Source organism: Erigeron canadensis, chromosome 1 (genome assembly GCF_010389155.1).
Source record: "Erigeron canadensis isolate Cc75 chromosome 1, C_canadensis_v1, whole genome shotgun sequence".
NCBI lineage: Eukaryota > Viridiplantae > Streptophyta > Magnoliopsida > Asterales > Asteraceae > Erigeron > Erigeron canadensis.
The window spans coordinates 5,244,256-5,259,821 of NC_057761.1; the positions used below are offsets into that span (position 1 = coordinate 5,244,256).

Genomic DNA, 15,566 nt, shown 5'->3' on the forward strand with positions numbered 1-15,566 from the left:
TCTTAAAGCGATTCAAGATGGAGAATTCTAAGCGTGGGTCTATACCTATGCAAGAAGGACTTAGTTTATCTGTCAAACAGGATGCTACTACACCTAATGAGGTGGAGCGTATGCGTAGAGTCCCTTATGCTTCGGATGTAGGATCTATTATGTATGCGGTTAGATGCACTAAACCCGATGTGGCGTTCGCGCAAAACATCATTAGCCGATATCAACAGAATCCAGGTGAAAGCCACTGGACTGCTGTTAAAAACATTCTGAAGTGCCTACGAGCTACTAAAGATATGTTTTTGGTGTATGGTGGAAATCCAGACTTAGAGCTCAAAGTGACCAGATACTGTGATGTTGTATTTCAAACTGATAAAGATGACACAAAATCTCAATTAGGATTCGTCTTCGTTCTTAACGGAGGTGCTGTGGATTGGAAAAGCAAGAAGCAAACCACAGTTGCCATGTCTGCAACAGAGTCTAAGTACATTGCCGCCTCAGAAGTCGCAATGGAAGCAGTCTGGATAAGGAATTTCATTAGCGGGCTTGACGTGATCCCTTCGAGTGACTTAGCCACTGATATGTATTGTGATAATACTGGTGCATTAATCATTGCCAACGAACCCGGAGTTCAGAAAGGTGCCAGACATTATGCTAAACGATATCACTATGTTCGAAAGCATATCAAACTAGGGGAGATCAAATTACTCAAAGTTCACACAAATTTTAACTTAGATGATCCTTTAACAAAATCTTTGTCTAGGCCCAAGCTTCAAAGGCATGCCGAGGGCATCGGACTTAAATTAGTTAGTTATTTCATGTAAATCTGTTGTTTCAGTATTTGGATAAGGGATATTAAACAATTTATATAATCCAAAATGAAATAAAGTACTTGATATGTTTGATTTCATTTAATATTAAATTGTGTCCTATATTTGCATGTTTAATCCTTGAATATTTTATTAAATATTCTAAATTGTCCATTGTCGATTAATTATATGGAAATATAATTAAACTAAGACAAATCTGAGTGATTGGTTAGATTCTTGGAATATATAATGGATAGTCTCACCAAACTCACATGATATCCATAGTTGATGCATATCGGACTACCCCACTAACGAATTTTTCACTTTATGGATCGAATTCATTAAGTGAAATTCGTAAATGGTTACTTTATCTATCCTTAGACTTGAGACACAAGAACGTCAGCATGTATGAATTGCACTTACTTGATATAGTTCTAACTCTCCTGAATAAGGGAGTACATAAAGAGCTATTTAGAAAGTGCAGTGAAATATGATGAGTGACACGTGTAGTCAACACAAGATTTGTTCCTTTGACTTGAAAGTTGAAGTATGATACCATTGGCGTCCTCATTAGGACTAATTAAGATGTTTGCATGGCCGTGCCCAAATAAATCCAGATGGTTCTCGATTATATTTGGTAATCATTAATTAGTTATAGAATGAGAAATAGAATCGTTAAATTATGAAATGACCTTAATCCATATCATATTTAACAAAGTATCTGAAACAAAGGGATGATAAATGCCTCAACCATTTAAATATACTTTAAGAAACTATACTTAAATATTTCCGGGAGAATTAGCGTGTTGCTAGACGCTAACCAATGTTATTACCTTCATTTATTACGAACTCAAGTGGGAGCTGTTAATATATGATCACCTAAAATGAACGTTTGTCCGGAAAGTATTTAAGCCTACGGGGTCACACGTCTCGACAAAAATGTAATTATAATTAATTGATATAATTAATGTAATTTATTGATTAATTAAGATCACGGAAATCTAACGGTCGTTTGTTAAATGTTAATAGTTAACGGTACTTAACTGACGGACTTAACGGAGGAGAAGATTGTAATTAAAAAAACAATTCTCTAGAATCTTCTCTAGAGGGGGACGACCAAGAGGGAGGAGGAAAAGGGTTTTCCAAACCCTAAACTTTGTCAACAAGTTACCTAATAATCCTATAAATAGGGGCCTAAGCCCTCATTCAATTCTAAAGGTTTTCTAAAACCCTAAATCTCTCTCTCTCTCTCTTTTGGTTCTAAGGGCCGAAAATAATAAACCCTTAGGGTTCTTGGTGGTTCGACCAAAGCAAACAAAGGAGAAGCCAATCGTTGCCGGTTCGTGATCAAGTGCTAGCACGCATACATTCTAGTGTCGTGTGTGCAAACGTAGAGAGGTTTTATTTTAAACCTTTTCATAAAGTTTCTTACTTTATCATCTTCAATTAAAGGTATATGCTATCTCTTTTGGTTAATTAATTAACTACATAGTTTTAATCTTCCGCTGCGTGCTTTGTGATTTAATATGATAATTTGTTATATAACCCAACAAAATGGACATGGAAATCATCAGACAAGACTTTTCAGGCACCTACAAAATTGCTGGAGGAATTTATTACGATCCAAATGAAATCACCAAAGACACTGTTAGATTATGCTTTTCTAACACCCTAAATTTGAATGTGGATGCACGTAAAGAAAAATGTGGGTGGTGTCTTGCTTGCAAACTTTCTACTGATAATGGGAATTGCCTGTTCTTCATGAATAAACCTACTGATGTGAAAAATTCTACAAGTGACCTGTTAGGTTTTGACTCAATAATAAGTAGGAAAGATCGTCTAAGGGATGTCATGTGTCATATGTTGGAATAAACATGATTCGATTCGAGTGATAAAACATCCCCAATCGTCATGTGGAACCTGTAAGAGCATAAAGCATAATTGCTATTAATTTCGGGTTCCCATAACAAGGTGAGTAATAATGGGATGATAAATTTGGCTGGAACATGATGCACGAATTATAGAGATGTTAGACACACGAAAATTAGGGTATTATGTGTGTTGGGATTAACTTTTAACTTAGGGTTGATTACCCTCTATCAATAATGAGAGTAATTACACATTTAACCCTTTAGTATTTACACATTCAACCTTTCTGGTATTTAATGTGTGTACCATTAGTCCTCTTAGTTACAATCACCTAATGGGAAACCCTATACTACGTCTCTAAGAGTAAATACGCCCATCATATATTTACTTAGACATAGGGATTTCAGTTATCGTCAATTATCATATCAAGAATGATACATGATAAGTGACGGTCACACTAACGTGGTTCCAACATTCTCCCACTTGACCAAGCGATCATTTATCTATGAGTATTCAAATAAGTTCGGAATAATACTCATTTTGTTTTAAACCGAAATCATAGCCAATAAGTACAGTCGTAGAGAAGAACATCAACTCAGGACCCCCATTAGTCAAACTATGACTCAAATTTAAAACTAATAAGCAGTGATCAATTGACTAAGACAAATTTTTGTTATGTAATGTCTTTACACTGTTATGAGCTCGAAGTGTAACTAGTAGACAAACAAAATCCGAATAAGGAGGAAAATTTTTTCATTAACATAATAATAATGACCAATAAGTATAACATGCTATCATAATGGGTCTTTTAGTAAGCCTCATCTTCGATACGTATCCTACGAAGATTTTAGGAGAAAGACCTTCGGTCATTGGATCCAGTAGCATATTATGTGTACTTATGTACTCAACACAAAGAACATTTTCCTCTTTCCGTTAACGTAAAACAGGAACTTTGTATTGAGATACATCTCAGCACCAGTTGAACTGTTACTGTTCAAAGAATTACGGTAGCTGAGTTATCACAGTAAAACTTCAATGGTCTAGTAATAAAGTTGATGACTTTCGAGTCCACTGACCAGGTTCTTTAAAAACATCTCATGACATGAAATTATGAACGTTCAGACATCATGGTAGACGTTGCAGTCAGTTTCTACTTATGACTCCGTCAAAAGATAGGTTTGCCAGCTAATCTTAAATATACATCCAGAAGTAGATTTCTTATTGGAATTAAAACATCCCACTACTTCTAAGTTGTCACCTCTTCTATAAGTTAATATGTAGTCTTTGGTCCTTTGCAAATATCGTAGAACCTTTTAGCCTCTTTTCAGTGTGCTATTATGGGATTAAATAGTTAACTCCCAAGCATACCGGTAATGTAAGCGATATCTAAACGAGTACAGACCTGACCGTACATAATGCTCTCAACTACTTATGAGTAATGTATCATCCTCATTTGCCCTTTCTTTAATCTCAATGTTCAGACTTTGGAAACAATCACATACGTTTCCTTTTACTAATAGATCTATAGTGGGTGTGTAGTGTTGCATGTTATGGCGTTCTAAGATATGTTTAATATAAGCCTTTTGAGAAAGAACTAGAACATCATTACGCCTATCCCGATCTATTTCGATACCTGTGACATTAAAGGCATCACCGAGATCTTTTATGTCAACATTCTGCGAAAAGTAAACGCTTCGACTCATGCAACATATCCAAGTTATTACTTGCAAGTATAATATCATTCACGTGCAAAACAAGGATTGTAAATTTACTTAGGAAGTCTTGTCCTCTTATGACTTCATTAAACTTAATGTACCATTTTAGTGATGCTTGCTTCAACCCGTATATGGACTTATTCAACTTGCAGATCATGTGCTCTTTACCTTATGGAACTTTAGGTTCACATGTATTCGTCTTATTGCAAGTTTCCATTTCGGAAAGTGGTCTTGACATCCATCTAATGTAACTCTAAATCTTAATGAGATACGAATGCCATGATGATCCTTAAGGAATCTTTATGAGACAGGAGATAAGGTCTCTTGATAATCGATTCCTTCCTTTTGAGAAAAGCCCTTCGCAAATGGTTATGGCCTTATAGCGTGTGACGTTTCCATTCGGGTCTATTTTGGTTTTGAAGATCCACTTACAACTTATAATTCAACCAAATCCCAAACGTCATTTTGCTATATGGAAGTAAGCTCTCAAATTATGGCTTCATTCCACTAAGTGGCCTGATCGCTATTAATGGCTTCTTAATAAGGAATAGGATTAGTAAGCTTTCCAATGCCCTCAACTTCAGTAAGTTATGAAATCATCAAAATTTATGGTCATGAGTGACCTAGATGATCTCCTGAGTTGATTTTTAGGTTTAGTAATGAAGATGCTTTAGCATTATTAATAAGATGCTTTAACATTAGTAGTATCCTGATTAGGAGGATTAGGAGAAGGCATATCAGTGACATTAGGAGCAACGTTGGGTACACGAGGAGTTATCGGAGGAGTAATATTAACCGACGAGTGGTTCCCCCCGCTTCTTGTACTTCCTGCAAATCTTAAGTTATGATTTGTCGTGCTCCCACTGATCTCTTAGTTCTCAAGAAATGTGACATGCTACGTGTCAATAATGCTAGTAGTGTAGGAAAGACAGTAAGATTAATAACTGGAAAAAAAACAGGTAAGGGATTTAGGATTTAGTTTCTTTAAGTTAGGGTTATAAAGTTATGCTTTGGCAGAACAACCTCATATGTTCATATATTTTAGACTTAGTTTCTTTTCTGTTCAGAAGTCTTAAGGACAAATTCTAATGGAACTCTCATTGAGTATATGAACAGCTGTGCGTAAGACCTTAGTCCAAAGGAAAGTAGGTAAGTTAGTGTTGACAAACATACTTTTCACCATGTCCATTAAGGTTCTATTTCTCCTTTTAGCAACATAAAATTTTGTTGAGAAGAACCAAACATGGTATATTGGTTACTTATGTCTTGTCCCTTTCAAAAGTTATGGAAAGGATTAAGAGCTTAACCAATATCAATATGTCAACCATAATACTCACCTCCTCTATCTGATCTCACAACTTTTATTTTATTATCAAGTTGGTTTAAAACCAAAGTTATAAGATCAATAAAAGTCTCTAAGGGTTCAGATCAAAATATAGGTGCATATAATGTGAATAATTGTTAATGATTCTAATAAATGATGCATGGATGCGGGATAGGGGCCACTAACATCAAAGTGAATTATTTCCAACAAGTTGGAACTTCTAGTGGCTCCTTTCTTAATCCCTTAAGCCATTGAATACATGTTTCAAAGTCACAAAAGTCAAGAGAATGTGATATTCCATCCTTTATGAGTCGTATCATGCAAACTCGTGAAATGTGACCAAGATATTTATGCCACATTATGGAGGAATTCTCTGATTATTTAGGTGATTTTGTCTTTGTTTTAGTTATGTCATCAATATTAGGAGACAACAAAGACTATGACAGATTATGATCTAGTTCTAACTTACATAACAATTCATCAAAGAAACATGACCAAGAAATTCATTATTATGAGTAATGGCAATCTCGTCGTAACCATGAATAATTACATAACTTTCATGGTCTTAAACTGGAGAAATAGATACAAGGTTCCGAGAAATTCTCGGTACACATAAGGTATCCACTAGTCTAATACACTTTCAAGTATTTATATGTAAATCATAAGTCTCCATGGTTTCAACATATAAAAGATCAACCCTTCCAACTCTAAGCTTTCTTTGGTCATTTGATAGCTTCTGAATTGTGTGGAATGCTTATGTTGAGTTAATCACATGAACCATAGAACTAGAATCACTCACACATGTATTAGAAGATACATTAAACATAAAAGAATCAAATATTACAAGAAATAAGTTACCTTTCTTAGCTAGCAGTTCCTTGAAATTAAGGCAATCTGGGCACAATGAGAATTTGCAGTTAGGATTGCTAGTCAAGGACTTAGGGCTAGAGATAAGAGCACCATGATTTAGCCTTTTGAACTTTATTTGCAGTCTTATTATCATTATATCTTTCCTCTTAATGGAATTGGCAGTGGTAGTAAAGTGAACAACTTTAGGTTGGCCCAACTTAAGGCGACCGTTTTCTTGCACACACATTGCTATTCGTTCACTCATCAAGCATTTATCCTTCATAGCATTATACCTAATTTTTGAAGGTGTCAGAATGAGCAAGCAATGAGGTCATCATAAAATGCATAAGAAAGTTGTCAGAGACTTCCATTATAGGACTCTTAAACTTATGAGTCATGTCAGTCATATTCATTTTGTGTTCACAAATACTGCTATTTCCTTTGTATTTAAGCTACTTGCATACGCCTTATACATTCCCTCAGATACTATGATTGATGAAATTCCTGACCATCATTAGTGACAAGTGATTCGCCCTATCCCACTTAAAGTTCGCTTTCTAAGCTGCAAAAGTTAGCAGTAAAGCAGTGGGTTCATTATGGCGAATTACACAGTCAAGGTCTAGCATCTCCAAAGTTAGAAGTAATTAACCTTTGTCATGAAGCAAAATTTGCATTCGTAAGTGGCTTAATGCCTAAGTTAGGTACTAAAGTGGAGATAAGAAGGATATAAATTCATGATACAAACAATAGAAGATTATAACAATAATGCCTAAAATAAGTAGGTCTAAAAGTAATACCTAAAATAAGCAGGCTTAACATGAGTAATGAAGTTATAGTGATATGATTAGCTATCTAAGGCAAACTAAGTTATGTCTTTTAATAGTAATGGAACGAGAGTACTGCCTAAAAATAAGTAGGCCTAATATTAATGTTCCTCATAATGACATAATTAAATAACTAAGGCAGACTAGGTAATGTCTCTAAACATAAGGGAACTAAAGTAATGCCTTAAATACATAGGGGTTAATAATAATGTTCCTTATAGTAACATAATTAGATTTCTAAGGCTTATTAACTAATGTCTCTAAAAGTAATTGAACTAATATAATGCCTAAAGTACATAAGAGGCTAAAGTAATGTTCCTAAACATAATGAGACTAAGACCATTATATTAATGAAGCTAGTGATAAGTAAACCTATTGTAAACACCAAAACAATAAGTTAACATAAGGCTCCACTTAGAATTTACATCACCTTTGGACAGAAGTAACTAATATCTAAGTACAAATGAGCATTAGGTCATGCAACACAACGCTTATCTTTTGACCTTTGGGCACAAAATCAAGAATCGTGTATATTATGCATGAAGATAGTCCTTTTTAGCACACAAAACATATTAAATCATCTTTGGGCATAATCAATATACTAAGTGTTCATTATGCCAAAAGGAAAAGAACGATAGCACCATGAGAATCACATTTGACCTTTGGGACAAATAATGAAACCATGTACATTAGTGCGAAGCCCCCAAACATTACGGGGCTCCGGGGGCAGCGCCCCTGGAAGCGGGGTCCAAGGGGCGTCAGCCCCTGGCTGGGATCGAGCTGCCAGGTCAGCGCGACCAGAAAGTAAGCACGAAGTTAAGTAATAGTTCGTGATAATTCAAGCACGAAGTTAAGTAATAGTTCGTGATAATGTAAGCACGAAGACATCAGTAAGTCGTGATGACATAGGCACGAAAACATCATCTAAGTCGTGAACACGTAAGCACGAAGATATCATAGATTCGTGATGATGTCAGCACGAAGGTGTCATAAACTCGTAATGACGTAAGCACGAGTTTGTATGTAATTCGCGTATGAAGATAGCTGAAGTTCGTGTGATGACGTAAGCATGAATTCGAGATGGCATAAGCGCGAGTTAGAGAAGACGTAAGCGCGAAAATGAGCAAATGGCATGATGACGTCAACACGAAGATGACGTCAGCACGAGGATGACGTCAGCGCGAAGTGAACATTAGTCCGTGATGACGTCAGCACGAAGTTCGTGTGACGTCAGCACGAAGTTTGTCTTCTGCAGATTTTTAGTTCGCGAAATTCATCAAATTCGAACCAAATCATGACTTATAGCTCGTAACGAGGCTCTGATATCACATGTTGGAATAAACATGATTCGATTCGAGTGATAAAATATCCCCAATCGTCCTGTGAAACCTGGAAGAGCATAAAGCATAATTGCTATTGATTTCGGGTTCCCATAACAGGGTGATTGAGTAATAATGGGATGATAAATTCGGCTTGAACATGATGCACGAATTATAGAGAGGAGAGACACACGAAAATTAGGGTATTATGCGTGTAGGGATTAACCTTAACTTAGGGTTAATTACCCTCTATTAATAATGAGAGTAATTACACATTCAACCCTTTAGTATTTACACATTCAACCATTCTGGTGTTTAATGTGTGTACCATTAGTCCTCTTAGTTACAATCACCTAATGGGAAACCCTATACTACGTCTCTAAGAGTAAATACGCCCATCATATATTTACTTAGACATAGGGATTTCAGTTATCGTCAATTATCATATCAGTAATGATACATGATCAGTGACGGTCACACTAACGTGGTTCCAACATCATATTCTCTACATTGAAGGTCATTTGCGTGGTCTTTTGTTGCATCCTTGGCTCAGTCCTCAATTCCCAAAGCTTTATCGTAAAAGTTTTCTTGAGGTGTCAGATATTGTTCCAGTTAGAGACCTGTTGCACATGGTAAGAATTTCTGGTTATTTAGTTCAACACTATCTAGATTGAGTGGGGCTGGAGATCGACCAATGAACACTACTTACATATTTTTAAAGATTTTATAAACAATTAACATGTTAAAGGGTTCTTTGGGTCAGTCATTTGTTATCAAAGGAACTGAACAGCTTATTGCATTATGATAAAGCTATTGAGCTCTTTTATGTATTCCCTATGGGGCTTTTCGAAGAGCTTATTCGACTTCTTCCTGTCGCATAAGCTTATGTTAGAAGAGATCGTACTGCTTTACTAAGTTGTTTCATTTCAATGTTTGATTCATTTTGTATACCAGGTGCTATTAGGTTCAATGATCGTATAAGGAGGATACATCTTGCTGGCTTTTGACCTCGCTTCTATATGTTACTCGTATTCTGTTTAAAAATCCATAAAAGTTTCTCAATGAAATTACGCTTCTCTTGCTTGTAATATCCTCATTTTCTTTATCTTAGTAGTTTAAAAAGTATAAGTTTGTTTATTGAAAATGAAATTCTTTGAGATTACCAGGAGAATTAATTTTTGAGAATTCTAAATCAGCATGGTAATTATATCATGTGGATTTAAGTAAATAACCTTGTATTACGTATAAAAGATAAACTCCCATGTTTTTAAGATAGAAATGGTGTCTTTCACACACACTTGTTTTCCATGTTATTCAAATGCTTCTTCTGAAAAATATTTGTTCCACCTGAAAAACAACAATCACAAAATTGCTTGAAACAGAACGAGTTACTTATAAGATAATAATTATAAGAGTAAATTACACTTTTCGTCCCTAAAGTTGGCACGTTTTTCACTTTTCGTCCCTTAAGTGAAAAAGTTACAATTTTGTCCTTAAAGTTGACAGATTTTTTCAATCATCGTCCCTCGCCAAATTAACGTCGTTAAGTTTCAGCCGTTAAATCGGACACGTACAAAACACGTGAGGGACTGAAACTGCAAAAAATGACAAGTTCAGGGATGAAAACTGACATTTACTTTTCTGTTGTCATCATCTTCATCTTCTCCGGCTGACCTTCTCAAAATTTACTTTTTTGGTTAGGATTCGTGCGGAAATTAATTTTGAGAAGTTTGGTGGTGGTTTCGTGGTCTAATTCGAAAAAACGAGTGAAATATCGGCATTTTAAGTTTTTCGGCGAATTTTCTAGACGAAAGTCAGCCGGAGAAGATGAAGATGATGAAAACAGAAAAGTAAATGTCATTTTTCGTCCCTGAACTTGTCATTTTTTTCAGTTTCAGTCCCTTACGTGTGTTGCACGTGTCCGACTTAACGGCTGAAACTTAACGACGTTTGGCGAGAGACGATGATTGAAAAAATCTGCCAACTTTAAGGTCAAAATTGTAATTTTTTCACTTAAGGGACGAAAAGTGAAAAACGTGCCAACTTATATGTGACGGACGAGTGTAAAAGGGATTTTGGATGGGACTTCGTGATACCAGGTACCATGTTGGTACCTATCAACCCTGCCTGTATGAGACGGACGAGTGGAAATCACCCAGCCACAATACCCCAACATTCTAAGACCAAGGATGGAAACCGGGGCCATATTGGGTAAGCCATCATTACATGTAGGTCTTGGGCATCAGGAGTATTGATATACCGATTGAGGTTATGTTTTAAATTTACTCGTATGGAACTATACCTACGAGTAAACTTAAAACATGTTCACCTTCCTTTTGAACATCAAATTTGGGTCAAGTGTCATGGTCTTTTCATCTGCTCAAACTCCCTTCCTGTAAACATTTTGCTCACATCATGATTTAAGATTTCTAACTATCGAGTCTACCCATCCTTCTACTATTGATGATCAGTATGAACATGCTTACCTAATTGCATACGCTTGCTCTGCATTTATTAGTCTTAATGTATTTATCTAATTGCGATGGCTGGTATGACAATTGTATTTAGTCCTAATGTGTTTACACACCACAAGTCTACTTTTTTTACCGTTTAAGTGACAATCAATCAATAGTTCTGTTTTGTTTTATTAATCCTCTATTGTCGATCTGCTTTTCATATTACTCGTATTTGTTAATTGCTGTTAGTATTTTTATAATGTATTTATAAGTTGAAACCATTCACATATGTAGTAGCTCTTCATATTATTAATTTATTATTATTATTATTATTATTATTATTATTATTATTATTATTTATTAATAACTTGAAATCGTTAACATAGATATTATTAAGTATAACTTGATATATTCATATACTAGTCCTAATACCCGTACGATGTACGGTAACTATATAGATTTTATCATAAAAAAAATTCAAATATGTCTTATATATGATTCGTGAATATGAAATAAATTGTGAATAAAGCAAATCGATGATCGAAGCTAAGTTATAATAAGCAGTAATGAGTAATGATAAATATAATATATGTTTAGTTACAGTTTTGGATTTACCTTAAATTTTTAAAATCACATTAAAATCGGAACTTCTAAACATAGTGGATGACGACAGATAGTCTTGTGATTTTGAATCGTAAACTCAAATTTTTGGAGTTTTCATGTAATAACTTATTATTATAAGTAATATAAGTAATAGGAGTTGAAGAATTGAGAAAGAAAAAGAGACAATTTAATTATTGAGAAAACGGTCAATTAAATAAGGTTATAATATGTTTTGTATCTATAAGCCAAAAGTTGGAGTTTATTTATACTTCTAATAACGAAATTGAATTCATATACAATTAAAAGGACACATGTCGATCAAGGATTACGCCACATGTCGTTTTAAGAATGTATCAATCCTGTTTTAGTTTATTGGTAGATGTGAATGAATTTGTTCACATACATATATTATTACATTTTAGAATTCTAACAATTAAATTAAAATCAAGGATTCTGATTAAAATATTAATTTCAAATCTTGACATCTGATTTTCATACAAAGGTTTGATGATTTTAACTTGATCCTTAAGGTATTAAACTTTTCAATTTGAGGGGATCTCCACCCATTATTTACATGTGAATATTTAGTTAAGGTTACTGATGTCCCAAAAATACTTTAGTAGAATTAAGTCTATACAACTATTGTAAGAGTCAAAAGATTTCAAGAATTAGAACTTGACAAGTTTAACGTGTAATTATGGTGAAGCAGTCGATGTTATTGGGAGAGACTCAAGGGTTAATTAAGGTATTGAGAATTTTAGTTAGAAAACTTTAAAAAAAGAAAAAGGAAAACTTGGTATGAACGATGTCATGAAAAATGTGTCTTGTGGTCCTATAAATATCACATAACGTTGTTCACCTTCACCTTCACCTTCACCTTCTATATTAATATACACTCATAAATATCAACTAAAAATCAAATCTCCTCTAAAATAAACTAAATATCAAATTTAGTTTCCCATCGTCATGTCTTCTTCCTCCTCCAAGTCCAAGGTAACAGGCTTTATTAAAGAGTCAAAGGACCTCGTCATACCTTTCCGGAATATTAAAAAAGCCACCAAAAATTTTACTACAGTGATCGGGAAAGGTGGATATGGCCCTGTTTATAGAGGAGAACTATTCATTTCTGGCGAACTTACCTCTGTGGCTGTAAAGCGACTAGTTGCCCCTGACGCGACTGGTCATGCATTTAAGCAGTTCTTAACAGAGATTCAATTACTATCTCGCTACAAACATCCAAACCTTGTCTCCTTACTTGGTTTTTGTGATGAGGCTGATGAGAAGATCCTCATTTACGAGTATGCAGATAATGGAAGCCTTGACAAATACCTACGTGAGGCCAAAACAACTCGTCCACTAACATGGGAGCAAAGGATCAGTATATGCCTTGACGCGGCTCGTGGTTTAGAATATCTTCACAACCATATTGCGAAAAACCATAGAGTGATCCACAGAGATGTTAAAAGCGCAAATATTCTCATAACTCAAGACTAGAAAGCTATGATTGCAGATCTTGGACTTTCCAGGATAGGTCGTGCAAACGAAAATGACTCTTACCTAATTACTCTTGTTGGTGGAACACATGGCTATGGAGATCCAGCATATGTGGATACTGGATTCCTGACCAAAGAATCCGATGTTTATTCATTTGGTGTGGTAATGTTTGAAGTCTTATGTGGGAGGTTGAGCATTATAAATGCAGACAAAGAACATCAATTGCTTGCCCCATTGGCCCAACACTACTTCGAAACAGGAAGGTTAAACGAGATTATTGATCCCTATTTGAAGATGGAAGTGGACACTGATTCCTTGGAGAAGTTTTCAGAGATTGCATATCCATGTTTGCATGATGAACGGGACCAACGACCCTCAATGAGTTTGGTCGTTCAACAACTCGAGGAATTGATGGCAAGCATTAAGGTACTTAAGCATCTTTATATATATGCAATGTTAACACGAGTTAACTCACACACTTTTCAAATTACATGTATATGATTATTGACATATATACCAGTTTCTTTATTAGATTAAAGAATTACAATAGTTTCATCCTTCAAAAAGCTGTAACACTCTCAAAGACAATTATATACATTTGTTAGAGGGATTGAATGTGAATCCCTACAAGTATATTTTTCCTGACAATTTTAATGAACTACTAAATAAAAGTTGTATTTTCTAAATACACCCTATTTTAAAACTATTTAAAAACTACTTGATTTTTCAACAGTTGTAAGCCCTACATGGTCCCTGGTTCCAATGAGATCTCTCTTAACACACACACTTATTTTCTTCTTAATTGTTGAGAGTTCTTAACTTTGATCTATGCAATAGATAATCTTCAATATTTTTCTTGTTGTTATTTAAATCTAGGTTACAGATGAAAGCGAGGATGAGATTGATCGTTTGAATGACATGTTTAAGTCAATAGATACCAATGACAATGGTGCAATAACATTTGATGACCTCAATGACTCCCACGCCCAGGCCAGAGCACGGAAACAGGCACACCGCGCCATGGTCCATACAAAGTCAAGGGCGCACACTACAAGAAATGACTTTTTGCGACGACATGATGAGATGAACAAGATGATGGCTACAATGATGTCCCATCATATGCAAGCCCATGCTGCTTTTCACTTTAAAGGGTCAAGTAGCCGAGGTATGCTTCCTGAGGATGATGATGAAGACTACGAGGAAGAAGTTGACGATGATTCGGATTGATTTGATGCATGTCAGTTGTGTGAAATATTAAACTATATATAAATCTATTTGTTATAAATTGTTGAACCTTTCGATACTTTGGTGATATGATATATATTTATTAATAATTCATATTGATTTTGAGTTTAAGGTTGATGATGGTGATCGATATGGTTATATTGTTTGAATTTAAACAGGTTTCTTTACCAGAAATTTGCCCCAAAAAAAGACCTACATGGGGAGCAAAAATACTAGTGCATGTTGCTAAATGTTAAACATAAGATATAATTAAGTTTTTTATATTATTTATTTAATTGGAAAGTTATGTAAAAAATGATATAGGGACGAGAATTGGATCGCATAAAGCCATAAAGTAATTAATTTATAATCTTTTATATTTATTAGCATTTTACCCGCACAATGCGACAGTGGTGATGGTAGAGGTGGTGTGGTGTTTGCGGCAGTGTGGTTATTTTAAGAGTTGATGAATATATGTTGTAAATTATTTCATTAAGGATATTATAAGTATTTCAAGTAGAGCTGTTTAAATTAATGAAAAAAAAGGAGAGAATTAATTAATTTATTATTAAAGATAGAATAGTCTTTTTGTATGGAAACATTTTTATAGGAGAGAATGTTAAAAAGTGTTTGGAGAGTGAAACATTTTTATAGTATATACTTTGTTTTATTATATTTAGCAATGGAGATATCATGACCGAATGATATAATACTTTTACACACACCATCAACACACACTTAGGACATACCATTAATGCACAAAGACAGACCCAAATAAAGGGAAAAAAGAAGCAAAAACCGAACTACCCGGCGAAGAAACACCAACGTCGGCCCCTCCACACTTCCACGACCCTGACTGGGTAATGGTCCACTCCACCACCCCGGCGTTGATGGTTTTTCATGCCGTTGACTCAGGCACCAAAGCAAACACTAAGGTAAAGAAGAGCATGATTATCCTTATGTAGTCTATAACTATTAACCAATTACCTATATTTAATGTTAGTTTCCAATAATCATGTCTTCCTCTTCCAATAATTCCAACATTACAGCCTTTATAAAAGAGTCAAAGCACCTCGTCATACCTTTGCGAGT

The 15,566-nt window shown here is 34.9% G+C and overlaps 2 protein-coding genes across 2 annotated transcripts; both read left to right on the plus strand.

Moving 5' to 3' along the window:
• The first annotated feature begins 12,722 nt into the window (after positions 1 to 12,722).
• Positions 12,723 to 13,250, plus strand: LOC122596653 (calcium/calmodulin-regulated receptor-like kinase 1). The gene has a single exon (XM_043769303.1). It carries the CDS (start codon positions 12,723 to 12,725, stop codon positions 13,248 to 13,250), a length of 528 nt encoding a protein of 175 aa, XP_043625238.1.
• A 6-nt stretch (positions 13,251 to 13,256) lies between these two features.
• On the plus strand, positions 13,257 to 14,477 carry LOC122596749 (putative receptor-like protein kinase At5g39000). The gene is made up of 2 exons (XM_043769413.1): positions 13,257 to 13,676; positions 14,127 to 14,477. The coding sequence occupies exons 1-2, from the start codon at positions 13,257 to 13,259 to the stop codon at positions 14,475 to 14,477; spliced, it is 771 nt and encodes a 256-aa protein (XP_043625348.1).
• Positions 14,478 to 15,566: the final 1,089 nt, after the last annotated feature.

Bases quoted from the DNA above. Each gene is read 5' to 3' on its own strand.
- LOC122596653 (XM_043769303.1), top strand. From the start codon at position 12,723: ATGTCTTCTTCCTCCTCCAAGTCCAAGGTAACAGGCTTTATTAAAGAG.
- LOC122596749 (XM_043769413.1), top strand. From the start codon at position 13,257: ATGATTGCAGATCTTGGACTTTCCAGGATAGGTCGTGCAAACGAAAAT. The intron at 13,677-14,126 runs GTACTTAAGCAT...ATTTAAATCTAG, and splicing joins AATTGATGGCAAGCATTAAG to GTTACAGATGAAAGCGAGGA.